The sequence below is a fragment of the Pleurodeles waltl genome, chromosome 2_1, assembly GCF_031143425.1.
Source record: "Pleurodeles waltl isolate 20211129_DDA chromosome 2_1, aPleWal1.hap1.20221129, whole genome shotgun sequence".
Lineage (NCBI taxonomy): Eukaryota > Metazoa > Chordata > Amphibia > Caudata > Salamandridae > Pleurodeles > Pleurodeles waltl.
The window spans coordinates 515,697,709-515,719,314 of NC_090438.1; the positions used below are offsets into that span (position 1 = coordinate 515,697,709).

General features: G+C 43.6%; 1 protein-coding gene across 1 annotated transcript in view; it reads left to right on the forward strand.

Moving 5' to 3' along the window:
• Positions 1-779: 779 nt before the first annotated feature.
• LOC138265911 (E3 ubiquitin-protein ligase Siah2) overlaps positions 780-21,606 on the forward strand; it is a 64,857-nt gene continuing 44,030 nt past the window's right edge. The window contains exon 1 of the mRNA XM_069214098.1: positions 780-1,458. Within this exon, the coding sequence (XP_069070199.1) occupies positions 1,042-1,458 (417 nt within the window). The 5' untranslated portion in view covers positions 780-1,041. The remainder of the gene's footprint in view (positions 1,459-21,606) is intronic.

Consider the following 21,606-nt stretch of genomic DNA (forward strand, 5'->3'; position numbering starts at 1 on the left):
TTTTAGCTGTTACTTTCTGTAGTAAAACCTTGAAGGATCTACACAAATGACCCCTTGCTAAATTCAGAATTTTGTCTACTTTTCAGAAATGTTTAGCTGTCCGGGATCCAGCATCGGTTTCACACCCATTTCTGTCACTAACTGGAAGGAGCCTGAAAGCACAAAAATAGGAAAAATGGGGTATGTCCCAGTAATGCCAAAATTGTGTTGAAAATTTTGGTTTTCTGATTCAAGTCTGCTGATCCTGAAAGCTGTGAAGATGGTGATGTTAGCACTGCAAACCCTTTGGTGAAGCGATTTTCAGGGAGAAAAAAAACATGCTTTCTTCAGCGGCCCTTTTTTCCCATTTTTGTGAAAAAAAAACTGAAATTTTAGCTATATGGTGGCTAATTTCATGGCCTCTTCCTAGGAACCCCACAAACTCTAGGTACCTTTAGAATGTCTAGGATGTTGGGGGGAAAAGGACGCAAATTTGGCGTGCATAGCTTATGTGGACAAAGAGTTATGAAGGCCTAAGTGCGAGCTACTCCAAATTGCCCCAAAAAGGGCTCAGGCTTGGGGGGGACTGGCGGGGAAGGCCCCCGCAGCTAAAGGGTTAAAGAAAAAAAAGAGCTAGGAATGTTTATACTTCTATTACCTTGCCTAATACGTGCAGATGATTTATCCAATCACTGAGGACGTAGCTGAGTTTTCCTACTGTCAGGTAAAGTCGTACCATCCAATAAACAGCCGCACAACGCCCGAATCTATTTCGGAAGTCCACGTCTATTTTCTCCAATCAAGGGCCGCGTCGTCTACGTTTCGTAGGTTCCGATTCAGAGCGACCATCCGTCACTTTCTCGTCCAATGGGAGAGCTCTGCCATCCCCAAGCCCCTCATCATCTGTGTGCGTGTATTGCTACCGCCATGTTTGTACAGGCTCAAGCGCTGTGGGTGCTGAGGGGTTCGTTCGCTATGCCGCTCCATAGGGCAGGCGGCACGGACTGAACGCGGCGACTCCCCTGTCCGAAGCTGAGAGCCGAGTGCTGTCTGCTGCCCGCCATGAGCCGCCCCTCCTCGGCCGGGGGTGGCCTGGGCTCGGGGAAGGCGGGCGGCGGCGGGAAGCACGGCGGCGCTGCTGCTGCTGGCGGTGCGGCGGCGGTGGCCGGAGCGGCCCCCTCTGTAGCAGGGATTTTGCCCTCCCCGGTACAGGGCGCCTCGGCCGCCGCCGCCGGATCCTCCTCGGCAGGGCCCGCAGCCCTACCTGCTCAGGCCGCTGAGTTGACGGCTCTCTTCGAGTGCCCCGTGTGCTTCGATTATGTGCTGCCGCCTATTCTGCAGTGTCAGGCCGGACACTTGGTGTGTAATCAGTGTCGCCAGAAGTTGAGCTGCTGTCCCACCTGCAGAGGCCCGCTCACCCCCAGCATCCGCAACCTGGCCATGGAGAAAGTGGCTTCTACTCTGCCTTTTCCCTGCAAGGTGAGTACCCTGAGGGGGGAGATATTGCAGAAGGTACTACCCGTAGTAGTTCTAATCCACATTTAAGACGTAGGTCGTTAAGTAGCTATCTTAATTTTCCTGAGGAGATTGAAATCAAACTTCGGAAAGCATTTTATGTGTTTGAAAGCGTCTTTACAAAAAGTGTTACACGCTTAGGTAGCTTACCTGGGTGGTCTGTCAAAGAACTGATCTAGTAATTTAGGACTACGTCAGCACAGATGAATTTTAACAAACAATCCTATCCCCACCCAGTTCCTAAGGCGATCCTTGCAAGAACACAAAACAAAGTGCAACGCGACATCAGGACTAAAGTACAGATGATACACGAGACCCGATGTTCGTCAACACCAACCGCGCCGAACTTATAGAAGGAACGATATCTGCATAGCAAGGTATCAGTGTATTGCTTGGGGTAATAAGTTGCACGGCAGCGTCACCTCTGAACAGCTCACCCAGAAGGCTCGTGTCTAAAACCGGCTTAGTGGAGACCAAACAGGAACAGAGCAGGCGCTATTTGCATAGCAGTTCGCGAGAGGAGTCATGTGTCAAACTGTCTAGACACAGGCCTCTGAGACTTGTGCGTACAAAATGCCAGAACGCTGAAACATTGCTAGAATGGAATTAAGTTTAAAATTATGACACAACAGGTTTATTTTTTTCATTGAGGTTTTAATTGTATAGAAGCAGGTACGTTACAATAATACGAAAGATATTTAAAAATATAAAATTATTAAATGGTCCCACGATTGACTGTTAGGCCATTTACAACAATATACTCCTTCAGTTTTAATAGTTAAACTTGTACGCTTTTTGCTGCTAATGAGATGATGGCAAAGTAACAGATTGATTGCTTAATATTAGAGGTAATAAAAAAGACGCACGTGCATTCCAGTAAATATATTAAAGTAGTTTATTTGGCTACTGCATACAGTGCTGCCAACTTCCTCACTACAATAGCCAATACAATATAACACCCCCTTTACACATTTTAACTTGTTACGACATGCATATAAGAGCATTACAAATAGAATAACATGATAACGAATAATACAGATCTATACTCCTTATTTGTCAGCATCTCCTAATAACACACAATCCTTAACATTTTTAGGAATTATTTTGTTCTGTCCACTTTCTCAACAGTGTTGGACTCTTGCATGATGACACAAAGGGCACCACAATTTAGTACTGCTTTAAGCCTTTCAACAAGAGCATTTTAGGGGAAGAGTCTTATTGTTAGGCAATTTAATTTTCACAGTTAAGTTTTAGCGTAATTACCATAACTTATTAGAGGTATGATTTGATAATTCCCAGGGTCCTATTATATAACTGATTTTTAGGGAAATTGCTTCACTAATGTTGTCCTGTGCTTAGCTGTGTGTGGATAGCAAAAAGCTTAAAATATTAAACTCTGGACTGTGCGAGTGATGCTTTTTCAAAGCTCTGCCTTTTCTTATTGCACCTATTGTATGTAAGTCATGGTTGGCATTTCCAGTGGTGCAGGAACATTTACAGGGAGTGCAGAATTATTAGGCAAATTAGTATTTTGACCACATCATCCTCTTTATGCATGTTGTCTTACTCCAAGCTGTATAGGCTCGAAAGCCTACTACCAATTAAGCATATTAGGTGATGTGCATCTCTGTAATGAGAAGGGGTGTGGTCTAATGACATCAACACCCTATATCAGGTGTGCATAATTATTAGGCAACTTCCTTTCCTTTGGCAAAATGGGTCAAAAGAAGGACTTGACAGGCTCAGAAAAGTCAAAAATAGTGAGATATCTTGCAGAGGGATGCAGCACTCTTAAAATTTCAAAGCTTCTGAAGCGTGATCATCGAACAATCAAGCGTTTCATTCAAAATAGTCAACAGGGTCGCAAGAAGCGTGTGGAAAAACCAAGGCGCAAAATAACTGCCCATGAACTGAGAAAAGTCAAGCGTGCAGCTGCCACGATGCCACTTGCCACCAGTTTGGCCATATTTCAGAGCTGCAACATCACTGGAGTGCCCAAAAGCACAAGGTGTGCAATACTCAGAGACATGGCCAAGGTAAGAAAGGCTGAAAGACGACCACCACTGAACAAGACACACAAGCTGAAACGTCAAGACTGGGCCAAGAAATATCTCAAGACTGATTTTTCTAAGGTTTTATGGACTGATGAAATGAGAGTGAGTCTTGATGGGCCAGATGGATGGGCCCGTGGCTGGATTGGTAAAGGGCAGAGAGCTCCAGTCCGACTCAGACGCCAGCAAGGTGGAGGTGGAGTACTGGTTTGGGCTGGTATCATCAAAGATGAGCTTGTGGGGCCTTTTCGGGTTGAGGATGGAGTCAAGCTCAACTCCCAGTCCTACTGCCAGTTCCTGGAAGACACCTTCTTCAAGCAGTGGTACAGGAAGAAGTCTGCATCCTTCAAGAAAAACATGATTTTCATGCAGGACAATGCTCCATCACACGCGTCCAAGTACTCCACAGCGTGGCTGGCAAGAAAGGGTATAAAAGAAGGAAATCTAATGACATGGCCTCCTTGTTCACCTGATCTGAACCCCATTGAGAACCTGTGGTCCATCATCAAATGTGAGATTTACAAGGAGGGAAAACAGTACACCTCTCTGAACAGTGTCTGGGAGGCTGTGGTTGCTGCTGCACGCAATGTTGATGGTGAACAGATCAAAACACTGACAGAATCCATGGATGGCATGCTTTTGAGTGTCCTTGCAAAGAAAGGTGGCTATATTGGTCACTGATTTGTTTTTGTTTTGTTTTTGAATGTCAGAAATGTATATTTGTGAATGTTGAGATGTTATATTGGTTTCACTGGTAATAATAAATAATTGAAATGGGTATATATATTTTTTTGTTAAGTTGCCTAATAATTATGCACAGTGATAGTCACCTGCACACACAGATATCCCCCTAACATAGCTAAAACTAAAAACAAACTAAAAACTACTTCCAAAAATATTCAGCTTTGATATTAATGAGTTTTTTGGGTTCATTGAGAACATGGTTGTTGTTCAATAATAAAATTAATCCTCAAAAATACAACTTGCCTAATAATTCTGCACTCCCTGTATGCTTCTGTAGTGCATCAAACCCTCAATGAGACGCCAGCTTGATTTTTTTTTTTTGGGGGGGGATTGTAAGAACGCTACTCCGAGTGCTGGGCATGGAGTTGTTAGGTGATGTTTTGAAGCTTATTAGTATCAGATCTGCTCTGTTATTGTATTTTGTTGCACCTACGTGTGAATTTGAAAATAAATGGACTGAGATGGCATGTTAAATGCTAGGGCAGTGGCTCCCAGCCTTTTGACTTCTGTGGACCCCCCACTTTATCATTACGGAAACCTGGGGACCCCCACTGAATCATTATTGGAATCAGGGGACCCCCAGCTGAGTCATTATTGAAAGCTGGGGACCTCATCTGTTAATATTTTTTAATTTTCTAAGCAGTCGCAAATCCCCTGAGAAGGCGTTGCGGACCCCTAGGGGCCCCAGGACCACAGGTTGGGGACCACTGTGCTAGGGTATTAATAGGGAGAAAGTGACTGTAGTGTGGCCTTTGTGCTAGATCTTTGGTGTCATAAGTGTATGACTGATACTGCCAACCGTGTCATAGTAAGCCTGCTGCTGCGTTTACACCTGTGTAGCATAAAATTGTAAGCATGGACAGTACATATGTAGATATGTGCCAGCTTTTGGCTCACTTTTTTTACGCTTCTTGTACCACATTCAACATGTGGCATAGTAAAGTGTGGAGAGGTGAATGGCGCTACCTTTAGAGCTCAGTCAGGCATTAATTGTGGTAGGCGTCACAGAAGAATGGCAGAGCATTCCATAGGCATGAGTCCAGTGTGAATCAACTCAGGAGTATCCGCTTATTTCACCCAGTCATGGCATTTGCTCTGAGGACTCTGCCCAGAATTGGCAGAAAGCACCCCATAGAAGTGGATATTGTACAACCAGTCATGGTGTGTGTTTCTCGGAGCTAGTCCAACATTTTTAGAGTGCAACCACCTATAGCCAGCCTCACAATTTGGTTTGAAATTAACCTAGGAGCAACCCAAATAATCATCACAGCATGCACCTATTGGACTGTGAGCTTTCCAGGAGCTAAGATGGTTAGATGCGAAGAAATTGGACAGTACTAAGCTGATGTATGTGCAGTGTTAGATCATTGTCTTGTTAGTATACTTAGGAGTAGTGCAGGCGTAACCCACTGGTGCATATTGGAAGATTAGAACCCAAAAGTAGTGGGTGTCAGTGATTCTTTAGAAAGCTTGCATGTAGGTTACTGGACAAGAGGAGAAGAAGGTGAGATTTAAAGAAGGGTTTGGGGGGTGAAACTGGGCAGGGGTTCTGCCTTAGGCCCTACTGCTCTAAGCAGGGAAGTAGCCACTTGAAGAAGCCCTTAACAAACACCCCATCCTTCCCTTGGGTAGAGATGTGATGAAGGTAGTGGGATAGGTCTCATGTTAACCCGATTGTGTGGGGGCGAATGAGGGAGGGTCACATGACTTGGTGAGGTGTCAGTAGCCCAGCAAGGTTTCTTTGATCCATGACACAGTGCAGATATGGCACAGTGGCACTAGTTCTCACAATTGTGGAAAAAGTTGTAGATGTGAAAGGTGCTTGTTGCTAAGGTGTTGCTTTAAGGAAAATGGGCTGCAATTATTTTAAAAAAAAGTGCTTTATTTAAAAGCAGTCACAGACGGTGGTCTGCTGAGCTCAGCAGGCCACCGTTCCTGTGATTGTAGCCATTCGCAAACGGTTGCAAATTGCGACCTACCTCATGAATGTTAATGAGGTAGGTCCATTTGCGAGCCCTTGCGAATCGCTATATGTAACTCCTAAAGTTATTCATACATTCCAGTAGTGATTGGCAAAAAATCTCAATTTGGTAATCGCTATTGGTAAAAATGATAATTCTGGCCCTTGAGAGAAGCTGTGGTGGTGGTCTTGGGGCACAAAAGCTCTCAGGCTTGTCGAGTGTCAGTCGGGCAGCGTGGTGTGGGTATTTTGAGCGTGACTGTGTTCATATGTGCTATCCTGGCAGGTGTCAGTAACTGCATCTTTTAGTTGTTGGCTAGAAAGCACATAAACTGTTTCTTTGAGACATGTTGTTACCAATTAGTAGGCGACAGCCCTCCCAAAGGCTTACAATTTGTTTGCTTCAATGTCACTCCGGTATCCTTAGTTCCCGTTTTTACCATAGTGTGCGTCATGCCTCTTCCTGTGTTTGTCCCTCCCTAGAGTATGACCAAGTACTTGTGTACACCCACTGCTCCTGTTTTGGGAGCTACGAGTGCTTGTATGTTCACTCACTCAGTCTCCTCCCATCCGCCCCAACTCTGTTGCTTCTGTCAGTTGCACATCCATTTATCTACTGTATTCCACTGTACAGCACTGATCTCACAGGCTTTTATACGTAACTCTTACAATCTCATTAAATAAGAGGTAGAGGACTTCGTCCCTTGATAGCATGTAGCATACGGAAGGGAGAATGTCTGTGTGCTGCGTTACAAAGGTGATCTTATCAGTTGGTGTGGCATAGCCAAGGGTTTAAGGGGAAAGAGGGGTACATAGGAAGAAAAAAGTGATCACGTTACTCACACAGTCAGCAAATTAAGTGCAGTGCTCGTTGTCTGTTGATATTTTAATGCATACAATTTCTCTGTAACATTAGCACTTACATGTCCCATAACAACCAATTCCATGGCTGAATAGTTTCTACAAAATGTCTGCGACGTGAGAAGCCGGATTGGAGCATTGGCTGCAGATTAGTAGACCTTAAAGTCTACACGACCACTTGCTGTGGTGAGTCATTTTTTTATCAGGTCGAGCTATTTTTAGGACCCACTGCTCTTTCTGGCGAGTTCACAAAGAACAGGTGTTATGTTAAGTGAAATTGAAAAAGACGCCTTTTTAATCTTGTTACATTTGCTCTCTATTCAGGGACGGAGGTCAAAAGTCAGTTTGTCATTTTTCATTCTGATTGCACAGTTCTAGGATTTTGTAAAGTGAGCTATCTGACTTGCTATAACAAGTGTGAAGTGAAAGGCGGTTTGGGTTTTTCTAAGTCAACTGCACAAACATTTCAAAATACGTCACTAGCTGTCAAATACCATTTTTTGTTCTTCAGTGTGATTGGGGAAAAAAAAATAGGATGAAAACGAATAAGAACCCTTTACTTGGTGATGTGTAAATGATAAATATGTTTCCTGGAACCCAGTTTTCAGAGATTATTAATACACTGCATAGTTTTAGCAGTAAAGCTGCAAGTTCGCAAGTTTTGTGAACAATTCTAAGAAATGTACTATCTGTAAATGTCAGTGTCCTACCACATCATGCTTTAGTAATATATTGTTGTCAGTGCCACTCCTTAAAGGTGTCGCAATGGGCGTCAAAGTTAAGTGAGATACATAGGTATTCACATGTCCTTTTCCCACTTACGTGTGACAGGAACTTAGTGTACTTTTGGAGGGAATTGTTTATATATTTGCCACCTCAAGCATGCCTTCTTATCTGTTGTTTGGGAATATACCTGCATCATGGGTCCTACAAGAGCTGTATAAATACATCTCACGTAGACAAGGTTATCAGAGGTATTTGTACCAGATGCCACCAACGCTATCTGTTACACGTCGCCATGATGCAGACCCAGCCTTCGTGTCCCCACGGAGTCTGACCTAGAGGCCTCATTCCAAGGTAACGAGAGTTTGGGTTGGGGGGGGTCTTCACATTCTTAAATTTCACGAAATAGTCAACTTCTCTGTATGCATTACAGGTCCTGAGAAGATGGTCTGACAGGTTAATGCAATGGAACTCTCATTGGGTGTTATGCAGTCACACTTTCTGATGACAAATCAACTGCATTACACAAGATAAAGTCGCCTCTAATGTGTGCAGTGCTATTTAACACGGCAATGAATTGTCATTATGAGGCTCCAACATGATAACTCTATAAATGAAAGAAGTGTTGGAATGCTTAATGTGTTTTGAGACACACGCTGAACTTCACTTGCAGTGTGGGAGTGGTATAAAATAAGAACCTTACTGAAGAAGCAGAAAGATGTAGCAGTGGAAACCAAAGTAGAGAACATGTGATTTGTGGCTGTAAGTAAATCCACCTATTTTGCACACTGTCCAATGTATTATTTTTTTTCTACTTAAAAATTACATTATTACCTTTTGTTCTGCACTGGCCAAATATAGCACCACTCCGTATGCTCTGTAGGACTGACATGCCTCTGTCCTTTCAGCACAAAACCCGTGTAGACTGTCATGTCACTGTTTGGCACTGGGGTGTGGCTGAGACAAAATATTAATAACGAATGCCTTGCAACGCCACAGTATTGGCGTGTACTTGCATGCTCATCTGCTGACTGCTCAGTTATGGAAACTAGTATAGAGTAATTAAACCCCACAGTGTATCCTCCATCAAACAGCTTTTGGCAGAGGCCCCAGGTCTTTTTTTACAAATGAGTTTTCACTATTAATTTACGTCTGTTTGGTTAATGCAGTCAACTCTACCTTAACACTCCATAGCGTGCGTTTGTCAAAACTATGACCCTTGTCATATGGTTGGAATTTAAGCTTTTTGCCATCCCCCGTATAAACATCTTCCCTGCAAAACCTAAACACTTCAACTGTCAAATGTGACTTGTAAAAACAATAATCGTAGAAACTGTATGATGCTCCACAATCTCAATGTTCGTCTGTTGTGACATGGCACGCACACTTTAGCCCCTTTACTTGGCAACTTTAGTCCCTCCCCCAACCCACATTTTATGCCTCACCTTCCTCCTGTTCACATTTTCCAACGAGAGATGAGGTGAATTTCCATTTCCCCAGAAAATAATAATTCTGCCAAATCCATACCTACTTGAGGTTTTGTGAGCAGGCTAAAATATTGTGGTAGTAGATGGTGCTTCCCTCAAGCCTCCTAGACAAAACTGATAACTGTACTTTTTAAATATTCACAGTAAACAAGTGTAGTTTAGGCTACTCTGACATGGTACAAAATACATGTCAAAAGCGAAATATATAGGCTGTTGGCTAAAACCCAGTACCAAGGACGGAGTATGTTAAATTGTGTAACTGGGGTTGATTGAGCCCTCAAGTAGACCAACTCATGATGGCTTTATGGCAGTGCATACACATGTTTTAATCAAATGCAATCTATTATGTACTTGTTAAAACCCACATAACTGTTCAGGTTTATAGAATAACTTTATTGTGGAACTGATGAAGTCAGACCTGTTTAAAAAAAATAAAAATAAAAGAATCCCACAACAGATATTGACTATTGGTGGTGGTTCTACTAGAAATGCACATCATACATCCCGATTTAAAACCATTCCATTTAGTATACCTGTGATTGTCCTTCAGCAGGCCTATAGCAAGACAATATGCTCAGCAGCCTCAGTAAGCCACTGAAAGTAGTAATGGGTATTTTTGCACTACAACTGTGCAACAAGATTTAATTGTGCACAAAGAGCACATCCGTTACTTTTGTTCTGATATTTTGCAGGTCCGTCATTCTGTGTTGTGACATGCTCTGTAGAGTTCTAGGGCCCAGAGAAAAGTGCAGTGACAACGTTCACTGGTTAAATGAGTGTAAAATATTTAAATATGTAAATTAGGGGTACTGTGGAAATTCTTGTTTGTTGTAATGCTGGTTCATCATTTTCACAGAATGCTTCTCTCTCAAAATGCCAGCCATCAGTCTGTATAAAATTCCCTGACGTTGCCGTGCCACAGCCAGTCACGAATAACAGTGCTCGAGAACACCAGCGCATAAATGTTTCGGAGTTACCGTGAAAAGCATGTATACGTTTCTGTACTGTACTTAGACCAACCACCTTTGGCACAGTAACGCATGGGCAACCTATAAATAAGTGTCACAATGTCTTCCTTTTCTTAGTATGCCACAGAATACCTGCCTTGTTTGTCTTAGCGCCGCAGAATGCCATGTCTTCAGTTATCCAGGCACTGTACCACCAAAAACTTGCATCCCTATTATTCAGTGCCATAGGGTACTTGCATTTTCAGTACCCTATCTAGACATTGTAAGCCTTTAATGTGTGCTATACATTGCCACTTGTTCTCAGAATGATTGACCTATGAGTAATTGTGACACATCGTCTTCTGTCTCATCTCCGTTTTTACATCCCCCTTTAAACTCTGGAATAGGAGATAGAGGGGCCACGGAAGGGCCAATAGACAGCCATTCTTTCAGTCCTTTCCTCTGTCGCTATTCATGTTAAAAAGGCAGTGTATACCTTTTGGGTTCATCTTAATTATCTGGAAGGGTCATAGGATCAATCACGATGTGGAGGGACTTGCAATGTAAAATCAGTTGAGCAGGGTTTAAGAATTGCTGCAGGGCTGGCTGTGAAAGCAGAGGGCCCTCATCAGAATCGAAGAGTCCCATTGTAACATTTTGAGTGTTAAGTTCCTATGTGTACAGGCAGACAGGTAAAAAATAACAAACATTGGCAAAGCTAGCAGTTGTCGCCTTTACAGACCTTTTGGCTTTGCTAATGTTTGTTTGCCAGTGCTGTTAAACATCGGTAAAAAGTTATTGCAGATGCTAAACAGCAATGGCAAATCCTTTTTTTTAAATTTTTTTATTTTTTTAAAATGATTGCATGCGCACATATGTGTCATCATCGGTGACTCTAGTGTCTTCGTAAAGGAGCATGCATACATTCGGACATGCACTGGATCTTGTTTTTTATTTTTATTTACTGTTCCAAGACGACAAAAACGTGTTTAGGAACAGTGAATAAAAACAGACTTCTGATGGATACAACTACCTGTGGATTCCTCACCTAATGAATTCTCCCAATGCGCCAGCATTCAACAGAAATTTTCTTCCCAGCTCTGCATGTCGACGATTACGTCACTATTGCCCGACTCCTACTCGACTCCGTCTGACGTCATCGTGGCAATAAGAGGACCTCGCCGGCGTGCTGACGTCTGTTCCTTTTTTTCCGTGCCTTCGAAGCATAACAGTTTTTCTCTTGGCTCTTGGGAAGCTACTGTTTCTCGAAGGTGTTACTTTGTTAAAATGTCTCCACTTTGTAAATCAGGGTTCAAGCCTTGTAGAGAGTGCGGGGGCTGTATGTCTGTGACGTACCCGGATTATGACTTCTTATGGTGTTTGAGCTCCGAGCACGATGTGGAGGAGTGTGGTTCATGTCAAAAAATGAACCAGAAGGAGCGAGAGGCCAAGCTGTTTTTGGCCAAGGCTAAAAAGAAAGAGAAGCATGGACATCGGAGGCCATCTTGAGGGAAGACCTCGAGATCTCATAGGAGACAGCGTCAACATGATTCCCGGCGCCGTTCAGAGAGGGACCTATCCCGGTCGAGGTCACCATCTATTTGGCGTCGTCCGACGTGGGATGTCAGTCCGACAGTGACTCCTCAGCCTGAGAACCCTCAGGCTTCTTAGGTGCCGTCAGTGTTTGAGTTAGTCGAGCCTTCCCAGAGTCCTGGCTTCTCATCTGCAGCGCAGTCGGAGGTGCCTGATCCGACGCCGCAGGAGTATCCAGCATTCCCGGCTCCAGGAGAGGATCTGGCGGCATTCTTGAATGCTATGTTTAATATCTTTAACTCCATAGCCCCTGGCGGTGCACTGGCTGGTCCCTCAGGTCCCTTGGCTTTTGGATTGGGCTTTCCGGCTTCATACAAGTCGACGCCATTCATGCCCTTCTGTCCAGCAGAGGGTGCTGGTCCGTTGCCGTTGGCATTGCCGAGGAGACCTTCGACACCGGTGGCTTCTGTGGATCCAGTGGCGCCGATGACTGTCACAAATCCAGCCGAGGAAGAGAGCCTGTTTATCCATGACGCCGATGAATCCGGCGTCTGACGAATCCGGAGACTGGGGTGTCTCCTGTGCCGCGTCAGCCGAGGTCGTCGGCGCCAGCCAATTCTATGTCGACGCCGATGATAGAGGCTAGGCTGCGTTCAAGGAGAAGGGCTCTGAGGCATTTGGAGGAGCAAGAGTATAGAAGACAGCTCCTGGAGGAAGGAGAGATCGCTGAGTCCCTGGGAGACTTTCAAGGTTTGGACTCCGAGAGTGGTCTCAATACCTCCCCTGAGTGGGATCTAGCCTCTCCTGGGGAATTTACTGAGGAGGCTGCCTCGTTCCATACTGTGATAAGAAAGGCAGACTTTCTGAACCTTCCGCTACCGGCAGCTGAGGTAAAGACTAACATTCTAACGGAAGTCTTGCATCCTGCTGCGGAACCACTCCTTCCGTTTAATGAGGCTCTTACAAAACCAATCCTGGAAGTATGGAGGAAGCCTGTATCTTCGACTGCTGTAAGCAGATCTGTGGCGAGAAGAGTGGCTCCTGGGGACCCAGGATTCCTCTCTTTGCATCTGACTCCGGAGAGTCTGGTGGTTCAGGCCTCGTGCTCCTCACGTTGGGCTCCTGGTTCCTTCCCTGGGGCTCTATCGGACAGGAAGTCGAAAAGGATGGAGCAATCTGCCAAGAAGATTTTTTCTTCATGCAGTATGGCCCTTAAATCTGCAAATGCCACTTGTGTTTTGGGCAGGTATATTCATGTCCTGATGGACGCGCCCAAGGCTGTGCTACCTGATTTGCCTCAGGATATGCGGGGGTCTCATGTCTGATGCGCAAGCGGCAGTGACTCAGGTTATTCAGTCGGGGCTGGATACGTCGGACTCTGTGGCCAGGTCAATGGGCTCATCTGTGGTCACCAGGAAACGAGCATGGTTGAGGACTTCTGGATTTTCAACAGATGTCCAGATGACCCTGTTGGGCTTGCCGTTTGGTGGGGACAAGTTGTTTGGTTCCAAAGCTGACTCTGCCTTAGAGTGCTTTAAGGAGAGCAGGGCTACTGCCAAGTCCCTATGTCTGCAGGCTTCTACGACCACCATCAGGTCTTTCAGAAGATTCAGGGGGTTTGGAAGAGGAACTTCCTTTCGGGGGAGACCCCTACCGGCAGGCCCACAACCGTCTAGCCTTCCCTATAGGTCCTATAGAGGGCGGGGTAAGGTTAGAATGAGAAGAGCCACCCAGCAGCACCCTGCCTCTTCCTCTTCCTCCAGGGGGGGTGGGGGGGGGTGCAATAGGGAAAGCAGCCTTAGTCCCCATCCAATGCATCCCATGCTTCTCCTGTAGGGGGAAGGTTGTTTCATTTTCTCCACATGTGGGAGTTGATCACATTGGACTCCTGGGTCCTCAATATTGTGGGGAAAGGTTATGCCCTTCCTTTTCGGGAGTTTCCCTCTCCCATCCCTCCCCGTCCATCCTTTTGCACAGAAGACCATCTCCTGTTGTTGCAGCAGGAAGTTCTAGTCCTTTAATTGAAACGTGCAGTAGAGTTGGTTCCAGAGCAGGAAAGGGGTCAGGGTTAGTTTTCAAGATATTTCCTGATCCCCAAGAAGGATGGTCGTTTGAGGCTGGTCCTGGACCTGAGGGTTTGAATTGGTTCCTCAAACAGGAGAAATTCAAAATGCTGACTCTAGCGCAGGTGCTTCTGGCATTGAACAAAGAAGATTGGATTGTGTCTTTTGACTTACAGGATGCTTACTTTTATATCCCTATTCTGAAGTTGCACAGGAAGTATCTCCGGTTTGTGGTAGTATCGCGACTCTACAAGTTTGCGGTTCTTCCTTTTGGTCTTACTTCAGCACCTCTAGTCTTCACGAAGGTCATGGCGGTGGTTGCAGCAAATCTCAGGAGGAAGATTAGTTGATCAAAGCGAGATCTCCGGAGCTCATGCTGCATCACCTGCAAATGACAACCCAGTTGTTGTTCGATGTGGGGTTTTCTGTAAACGTGCCCAAATCTCACCTGGAGCCATCTCAGTGCCTCCTGTTCATAGCAGCAGTACTGGACACAACATTGAATCTGGCCTATCCTCCGCCTCAGCAATCAGGACATTCAGGCGTTGATTCCAGTGTTTCAAGGTGGAGCAGTTGTTCCAGTACTCAAGGTCCTTCGTCTGTTCACTTCTTGCATTATGTTGGTCACTCATGCACGCTGGCACATGAGGGCTCTTCAGTGGTGCCTCCGCAGGCAGTGGTTTCAGCACAGAGGGGATCTCTTAGTCGATAAAGATCGCCAGAGACACTGCAGCAGATCTACGGGTGGTGGGCTGTGGACGGCAACCTTTCCCAAGGGAGGCCATTTTGACCACCACCACCAGTGGCCATGGTTATAATGGATGCCTCCATTCTGGGGTGGGGAGCTCATCTGGGGGACCTGGAGGTCAAAGGTCATTGGTCTCCAGTGGAACAGATGTTTCATAGCAATCTGTTAGAATTGCAGGCGATATGTTTGGCTCTCAAGGCCTTCCTCCCTTCCCTTTGTGGTCAGTCGGTTCAGGTCCTGACGGACAACACTACCGCGATGTGGTACATCAACAAGCAGGGAGGAGTAGGGTCGTACCTTTTTTGCAGAGAGGCTCTGCGGCTCTGGTCCTGGGCTCAGGACCATCAGATTTGCGTAGTAGCAAACCATCTGGCCGGAGTTCTGAACGTACGTGCGGACAGTCTCAGTCGACACTTCATGGTCGATCACGAGTGGCGTCTCCATCCAGACCTGGTCCTTCGCATCTTCCAGATGTGGGGATTTCTATCCCCCCCCCACCCCCCATACCCTTGATTCTGAGGAAGATTTGCCAAGACCAGGCCCAAGTCATTTTAATAGCTCTGGATTGGCCAAGAAGGGTGTGGTACTCAGACCTTCTCCAACTCTCACTGTGCCCTCCGCTCAGTCTCCCTCACAGGGCAGATCTCCTCTCGCAGGGGCAGGTTCTACACCCCCACCTCCAGAGCCTGCACCTTCATGCCTGGAGAATGAACGGGGCAATCTGAGTTCCTTTTCTCTCCCACCAGAAGTAGTGGATGTTATTTTATCGGCCAGGTGACACTCCACTAAATCTATCTATCTATGCCGGCAGATGGGCAAAATTTTGTTCCTTGGTGTGGAGACAAGCAAATAGATCCTTTTACGGGCCCATTTGTTGGACATTTTATTATTTGCGTTGTCCTTGGCGCAGAGGGGTTGTGCAGTTGCGACTGTTAAGGGCTATCTGTCGGCCTTTCTGTGCCTTCAAGATCAACCCTCTTTATTTAAGTCCCCTATAGTTATAAGGTTCTTAAAGGGTCTTACTAATAGGTTTCCTCCCACTCCGTTTATTATGCCTCAGTGGGATTTGAATTTATTTCTTACATTCCTGATGGGTTTGCCGTTTGAACCTTTACATTCATGTCCGTTAAGGTTGTTGGTATTAAAAACTGTTTTTCTCATAACTATCACGTCGGCTAGGCGAGTGAGTGAACTTCAAGCACTTAGCGGTAAACCCCCTTTTACTTCTTTTCATGCGGACAAGGTGGTGCTGAGGACCAGGGCGGCTTGCCTACCAAAGGTTGTTACACCCTTCCATTTGGGACAATCTATAACGCTCTCTTCTTTCTACCTTCCTCCCTATCCATCAAAAGAGGAGGAGAGACTGCATCGGCTTGACCAGAGGATAGCTTTAAGTTTCTACATTGAGACAACAAGAGTGTTCCGGGTGGACGATCAGCTCTTCATTGGCTATGTGGGGAAGAGGGAAAGGCAAGGCGGTCCACAAAAGAACACTGTCCAGGTGGGTCATTCTTTGCATAAGAGTATGTTATTCCTTAGCAAAGAAGGTTTCTCCTGTTGGAATTAGAGCCCATTCCACCAGGGCTAAGTCTGCCTTTTCGGCCTTGGCTAGAGGTGTTCCTCTGGATGAAATTTGTAAGGCCGAAACTTGGGCTTCCCTCCATACTTTTGCAAAGCATTATTGCTTGGACTTGGAGGTTAGGAGGGATGGCCATTTTGCACGGTCCGTGCTGCAGGATTTCTTGGTGTGACCATTCAGGCACCTGCCACCGAGTGCGGTACTGCTTTGGGACTCTATTCATTAGGTGTGGAATCCACAGGTAGTTGTATCCATCAGAAGAACAAGTTACTTACCTTCAGTAACGCCTTTTCTGGTGGATACACTAGCTACCTGTGGATTCCTCAAGGTCCCACCCGCCTCCCCGTTGCCTGGTTGGTCATACCAAGATTTCCTAGGGTGAATGTATATTTGATTGTGTGTGTATGTATGTATGTATAATACATATATATATATGTGTGGTATATATAGATGTTTATATTTGTATATTTTGCTGTTTTTATTTGATTAAATATTACGTATTATATTTGATGTCATCATGTCAAGTATGTGATGTCCTGTTCGCCTCAAAGACACGTAAAAAATGGTGAAAACTGACGTCAGCACGCCGGCGAGGTCCTCTTATTGCCACGATGATGTCAGACAGAGTCGTGTGGGAGTCGGACAATAGTGACGTCCTCGTCGACTTGCAGTGCTGGGAAGAAAATTTCTGCCAAATGCTGGAACATTAGGAGACTTCATTAGGTGAGGAATCCACAGGTAGCTAGTGTATCCACCAGAAAAGGCTTTACCGAAGGTAAGTAACTTGTTCATTGGGGCAAAGCACATTTTTATTTTTACAAATATGCTACCCAGCAGCAAACTTTTTAGATGAGAGACAGGGTGGGTAGAGGGGTTAGTAGAATGAATAGAAGCAGCACTTCACAGGAAACGCAGTTTGAGAGTTGCATGTCCCAAAGAATCTTACTCTTATGTTCTAGACATCTAGAGGATGTAGATTCTCTCCATTCTTTAATCACAGTAGCACAGCTACTGCATCTCCAAGCAGGCAAGTGTATCATTCTTGGGCTCTATTTTTCTCTGTATATATGCTAACATCTATTCGTCTAATTTCAGCGAACTTATATTCTCCAAATGGTCAGAGTCATTTTCTTAAAGTCTCACTCAGCTGCCGGTAACAAAGGAGACCACCCTCGAAAGATATTTTGTGTCCAAAAAGTAATTTACTGCACTCCAAAGTTCCTTTAGGCAGATTTATTGATAAGAATAAAAGAATAGCAGCCACTAAGAATGGTTGCTATTCTTATCAATAAATCTGCCTAAAGGATCTTTGTTGTGCGGTAAATTACTTTTTGGACTAATATATATATATTGTTCAAAGAAACGGTGCAATGCAATTACACACCGAAGGGCTGCACAATATCCGAACAAGCTCGTAAAATGTAGAGTCAAAGACCACTCATATATAATCTCTTCGGCTCCAATTTATTGGAAAAAGTTCAAATGCAGGTTAATTTCACACTGCATGATAGAGTGTAATAAACAAAAGGCACAATAAAAAAGGTCTCTAATGTGCCCACCAAGAACAAACACACGCTTGGCAGACATTTTTACACCCAACTATTTAAACCCTATAGTCCTTCTTCGTTATTAACTACATAACTAAAAAGAAAGTGCAAACAAAGCGGCCATTTTGTAACATAACAGTTCTATTACCCCCCCGGGGGTGGGCAGCGATGGTTTTAATGCCATAAAATGTTAAAGAACTGCAATTACCTTCATGTACATCCCAAAAATGTTTTGCCAAAGGATAAGATGGATCATGATTTTTGATGGCTCTAAGGTGTTGTAAAAACCTAACTTTCAATTTATGAATGGTGCTGCCTACATATTTTTTATGGCAGCCACATTCAATAACATATACGACATATTCAGTTTCACAGGTAATGCGATCTGTAATATCACAGATTTTCCCTTCAAATGTAGTATATGTGTGGGTGTTTTGTGCATATAAACAGGATTTGCAGTGCCCACATTTCCAAAAACCGAGGCTTTTCTTAGCTAGCCAAGATGATTTAGCTCTGGAACTAAATAGACTTCTGGTAAGATGGTCACCCAATGATTGAGTTTTACGATATGTTATATGTGGATGGGGACCTATACTGTCCTTTATAGCAGAATCATGTCTCAGAACATGCCAATTTTTTTGTATAATGTTATTTAGTTGGGAGTGTTGGGAATTAAATTCGAAAAAAGTCTGGGTGAAGATCCATCACTTTGATTATTGGTACTACCAGATTTGAAAAGAAGTTTTTCTCTAGACATGTTAAGCACCCTCGAATGTGCATCTTTAAGAATCTTGAAAGGATAACCTCTCTCCAGAAATTTCTGTGTCATAGTAACAATTTCAGTATTAAAACACTCATCATTGGAACAAATTCTACGAGCTCGTAGAAATTGACTATATGGGATGCTCCATTTCAAAGCTTTTGGGTGACCACTATTACCATGCAGAATTGAGTTACAAGCTGTAGGTTTGCGAAAAATAGTTGTCTGTAAGCTGTCCTTTTGTACAGAAATCTGAACATCAAGAAATTCAATAGCTTGGGCACTATATTTTAAATCTAGATGGATATTAAACTCATTATTGTTCAAGATGTTAACATATTGTACAAGAGAACCTTCATCACCATCCCAAATGAGAAACAGATCATCAATGTATCTGACCCATAGTACCACTTGTTCCATATATTTACTATTGGAGTCAGACCAAGCTATCTCCTTCTCCCACCAGCCCATGTAAAGGTTCGCGTAAGTGGGAGCAAATGAAGCTCCCATCGCAGTCCCTTGTTTTTGCAAGTAATACTGGTTGTCAAATAAAAAGGCATTGTGGGTGAGACAGAATCTTAACATGCTTACAAGCATGTTGGTGTGTTGAAGGAATTCAATTTTACGAGTGCCTAAGAAATGACTACACGCTTGGATACCATAATCATGCATGATGGAAGTGTAAAGTGCAGTCACGTCCATGGTTACCAATAGATAATTGGATTGCCATTGAACATTATGAATCTTGGCTAAAAAATCATTAGTATCTCGTAGGTATGAGGGCAATTCGGTTACATAGGGACATAAAAAGATGTCCAAATAGCGAGAGGTATTTTCTAAGAGGGACGAATTCATACTGATAATAGGTCGACCAGGGGGATGTTTTTTATTTTTATGAATTTTTGGTAAAAAATAGATACAGGGGTTTCTGGGAGACGTAACTTTTAGATAAAGATATTCATTTCGATCTATAAGATCATTAGTGTGCCAAACATCAAGCATATCCCAGTAGATGATTTGATATTCACTAGTGGGATTGGTGGTTAGTTTTTGATAATGCTGTTTATTGGAAAGTTGATGATTAGCCTCCTTCACATAACTATCAATATCCATGATGACGTTATTCCCTCCTTTATCGGAGGGTTTGATGACAATGGTACTATTCAATTTGAGCTCATTAAGATCTTTCCAATCTGAGGCTGAAAAATTGGTTCTCTGGGATTTTTTCATTTTTATACTTTTCCAATTATTACGGAAATGATCAATATCATCGACCACCAATTCATAGAACATATCAATCATATTACCCGTAGGTAATTGAGGGTTAAATCTACTGGACGGTTTTAATGCACTAGAAATGGTCTGATTCGGAACAAATCCCAGGTCTGTCAAAATGTTGTTATCTACCTGTATCGTTGCTTGTATCATCTACACAACTCAAATTCCCAATTTCTACTAGGTCAGGAACATCATTGATATGAAACCCAGATAACATATCTACATTAATATTGGGCCCTGATGTAGTGGCCCGTGTTTTTTTGGAAAAGTGTTTCAACAGCCGCAACTTGCGTGTATAATTGTGCAATTCTATTCTGGTGTCAACATAATTCCAATGATTATCTGGACAAAAACTTAACCCTAAATTCAGAATGCGTTCTTGATTCAAAGTTAGTTGTACAGTAGAAATATTTACAATGATGTTGGAATTGTCAGATCGAAAAGTCCCCTCTAGTCTTGATATTTGTAATTTCTGCCTCTCCCCCCCTCTGCGTTTTGTACCTCCTCGACTTCCTCCTCTGCTCCTGTTTGATTGTGGCGTAACTGATTGTAGTAGTCTCATTTCCCCGTGAAAATCCAATTTATTTGCAGAGGCTTCATCAGCTGATGAGCTTAAATCAGAACTATCTTCCACCGAATTGGCTGTCACATTAGAACTGTCTGTTACAATTTTATCTTGTGCTCTAAATGTATTGTATTTACGAGCAAATGTGTAGATTCTGCATACTTCATAGTCTTTTTTTATCTCTGTTGAATTTGGAGGCCTTACGGAGTTTGATTTCATCCTCTTTTTTGGCAATGCGTTCTTCAGTCTTCATCAATAATTGTTGTATCTCTGTAGAGTTTCCCATTTTTTCTAATTCTTTGGTTAAAAGTTCAATCTTGTGGGTTTGATCTTCCATACGTCGTTTAGATTGAGTAATCAGGGTGTCCATCAATTTAACTGAACACTCAGATGTATGTATTCTCCATTGTTCCAAAAGATCAGGATCTATATCTCCAAGGGTGGGTAATATTAAAATTCTTAGACCTTGTGGTACACGACCATTTTCTATATTTTTGGTCAATGAGGTCATTTCCCACCATTTTTTCAACTCCAAGATTCTTGCCTTTTCCAATTCAAAAATGATATTGGCTGCAGTACGTGTTGATAAATCCGAAGTAGCTGATGTTCCAGGAGCACTATCAAATAAAGTGGTAGCAGCCTGTTCCCACAGAGCTTTCCGATTTAGCCATATTGTGTTGAGTAGTTCAAAAATCAATAAATTAGATACACGATGTTAGGGGTACGCCAAGTAGCACAATTATAGAATCAAATCACCAATCTACAAACTTGTAGAATGACAGTCATCTATTTAAAGTCAATCCCATAGTGAAACACAAATTATCCAAATCAAAGATGTAAAAATTCAAAAAGAAGAAGAAAGTCAAGTTCCAAAAAATCGGAATCCTGTAAATGTAAAGTCTTGAGCACCGGACCGGAAACACTGGGACAGCGTGTGTAGAAAAAAATCAAAATCCAAAGCGGGCCGACAGAGATCCGTGAATTCCACTCTACAAAAGTTAGTCACACGAGCATAGCGTACACAATGAAATAATGAAAGATGAAAATGGATATTTCAAATATTTGACTCTAGTGGTCTATTTGAGCCGAGCGACGTTACACTTCCAATGGATATCTCACAGCCACCCCCGTCGACAATCCTCCTTACCTCTGAGAGAGAACCAACTCTCTTCGGCAACAGCGACAGTCAAACGGGAGAGAAACAATGTATCCAAAACGGCGCAGTGCAGCGTAAAGATTCTTCTTTAAAGGAAGTGTGGTAAGTTT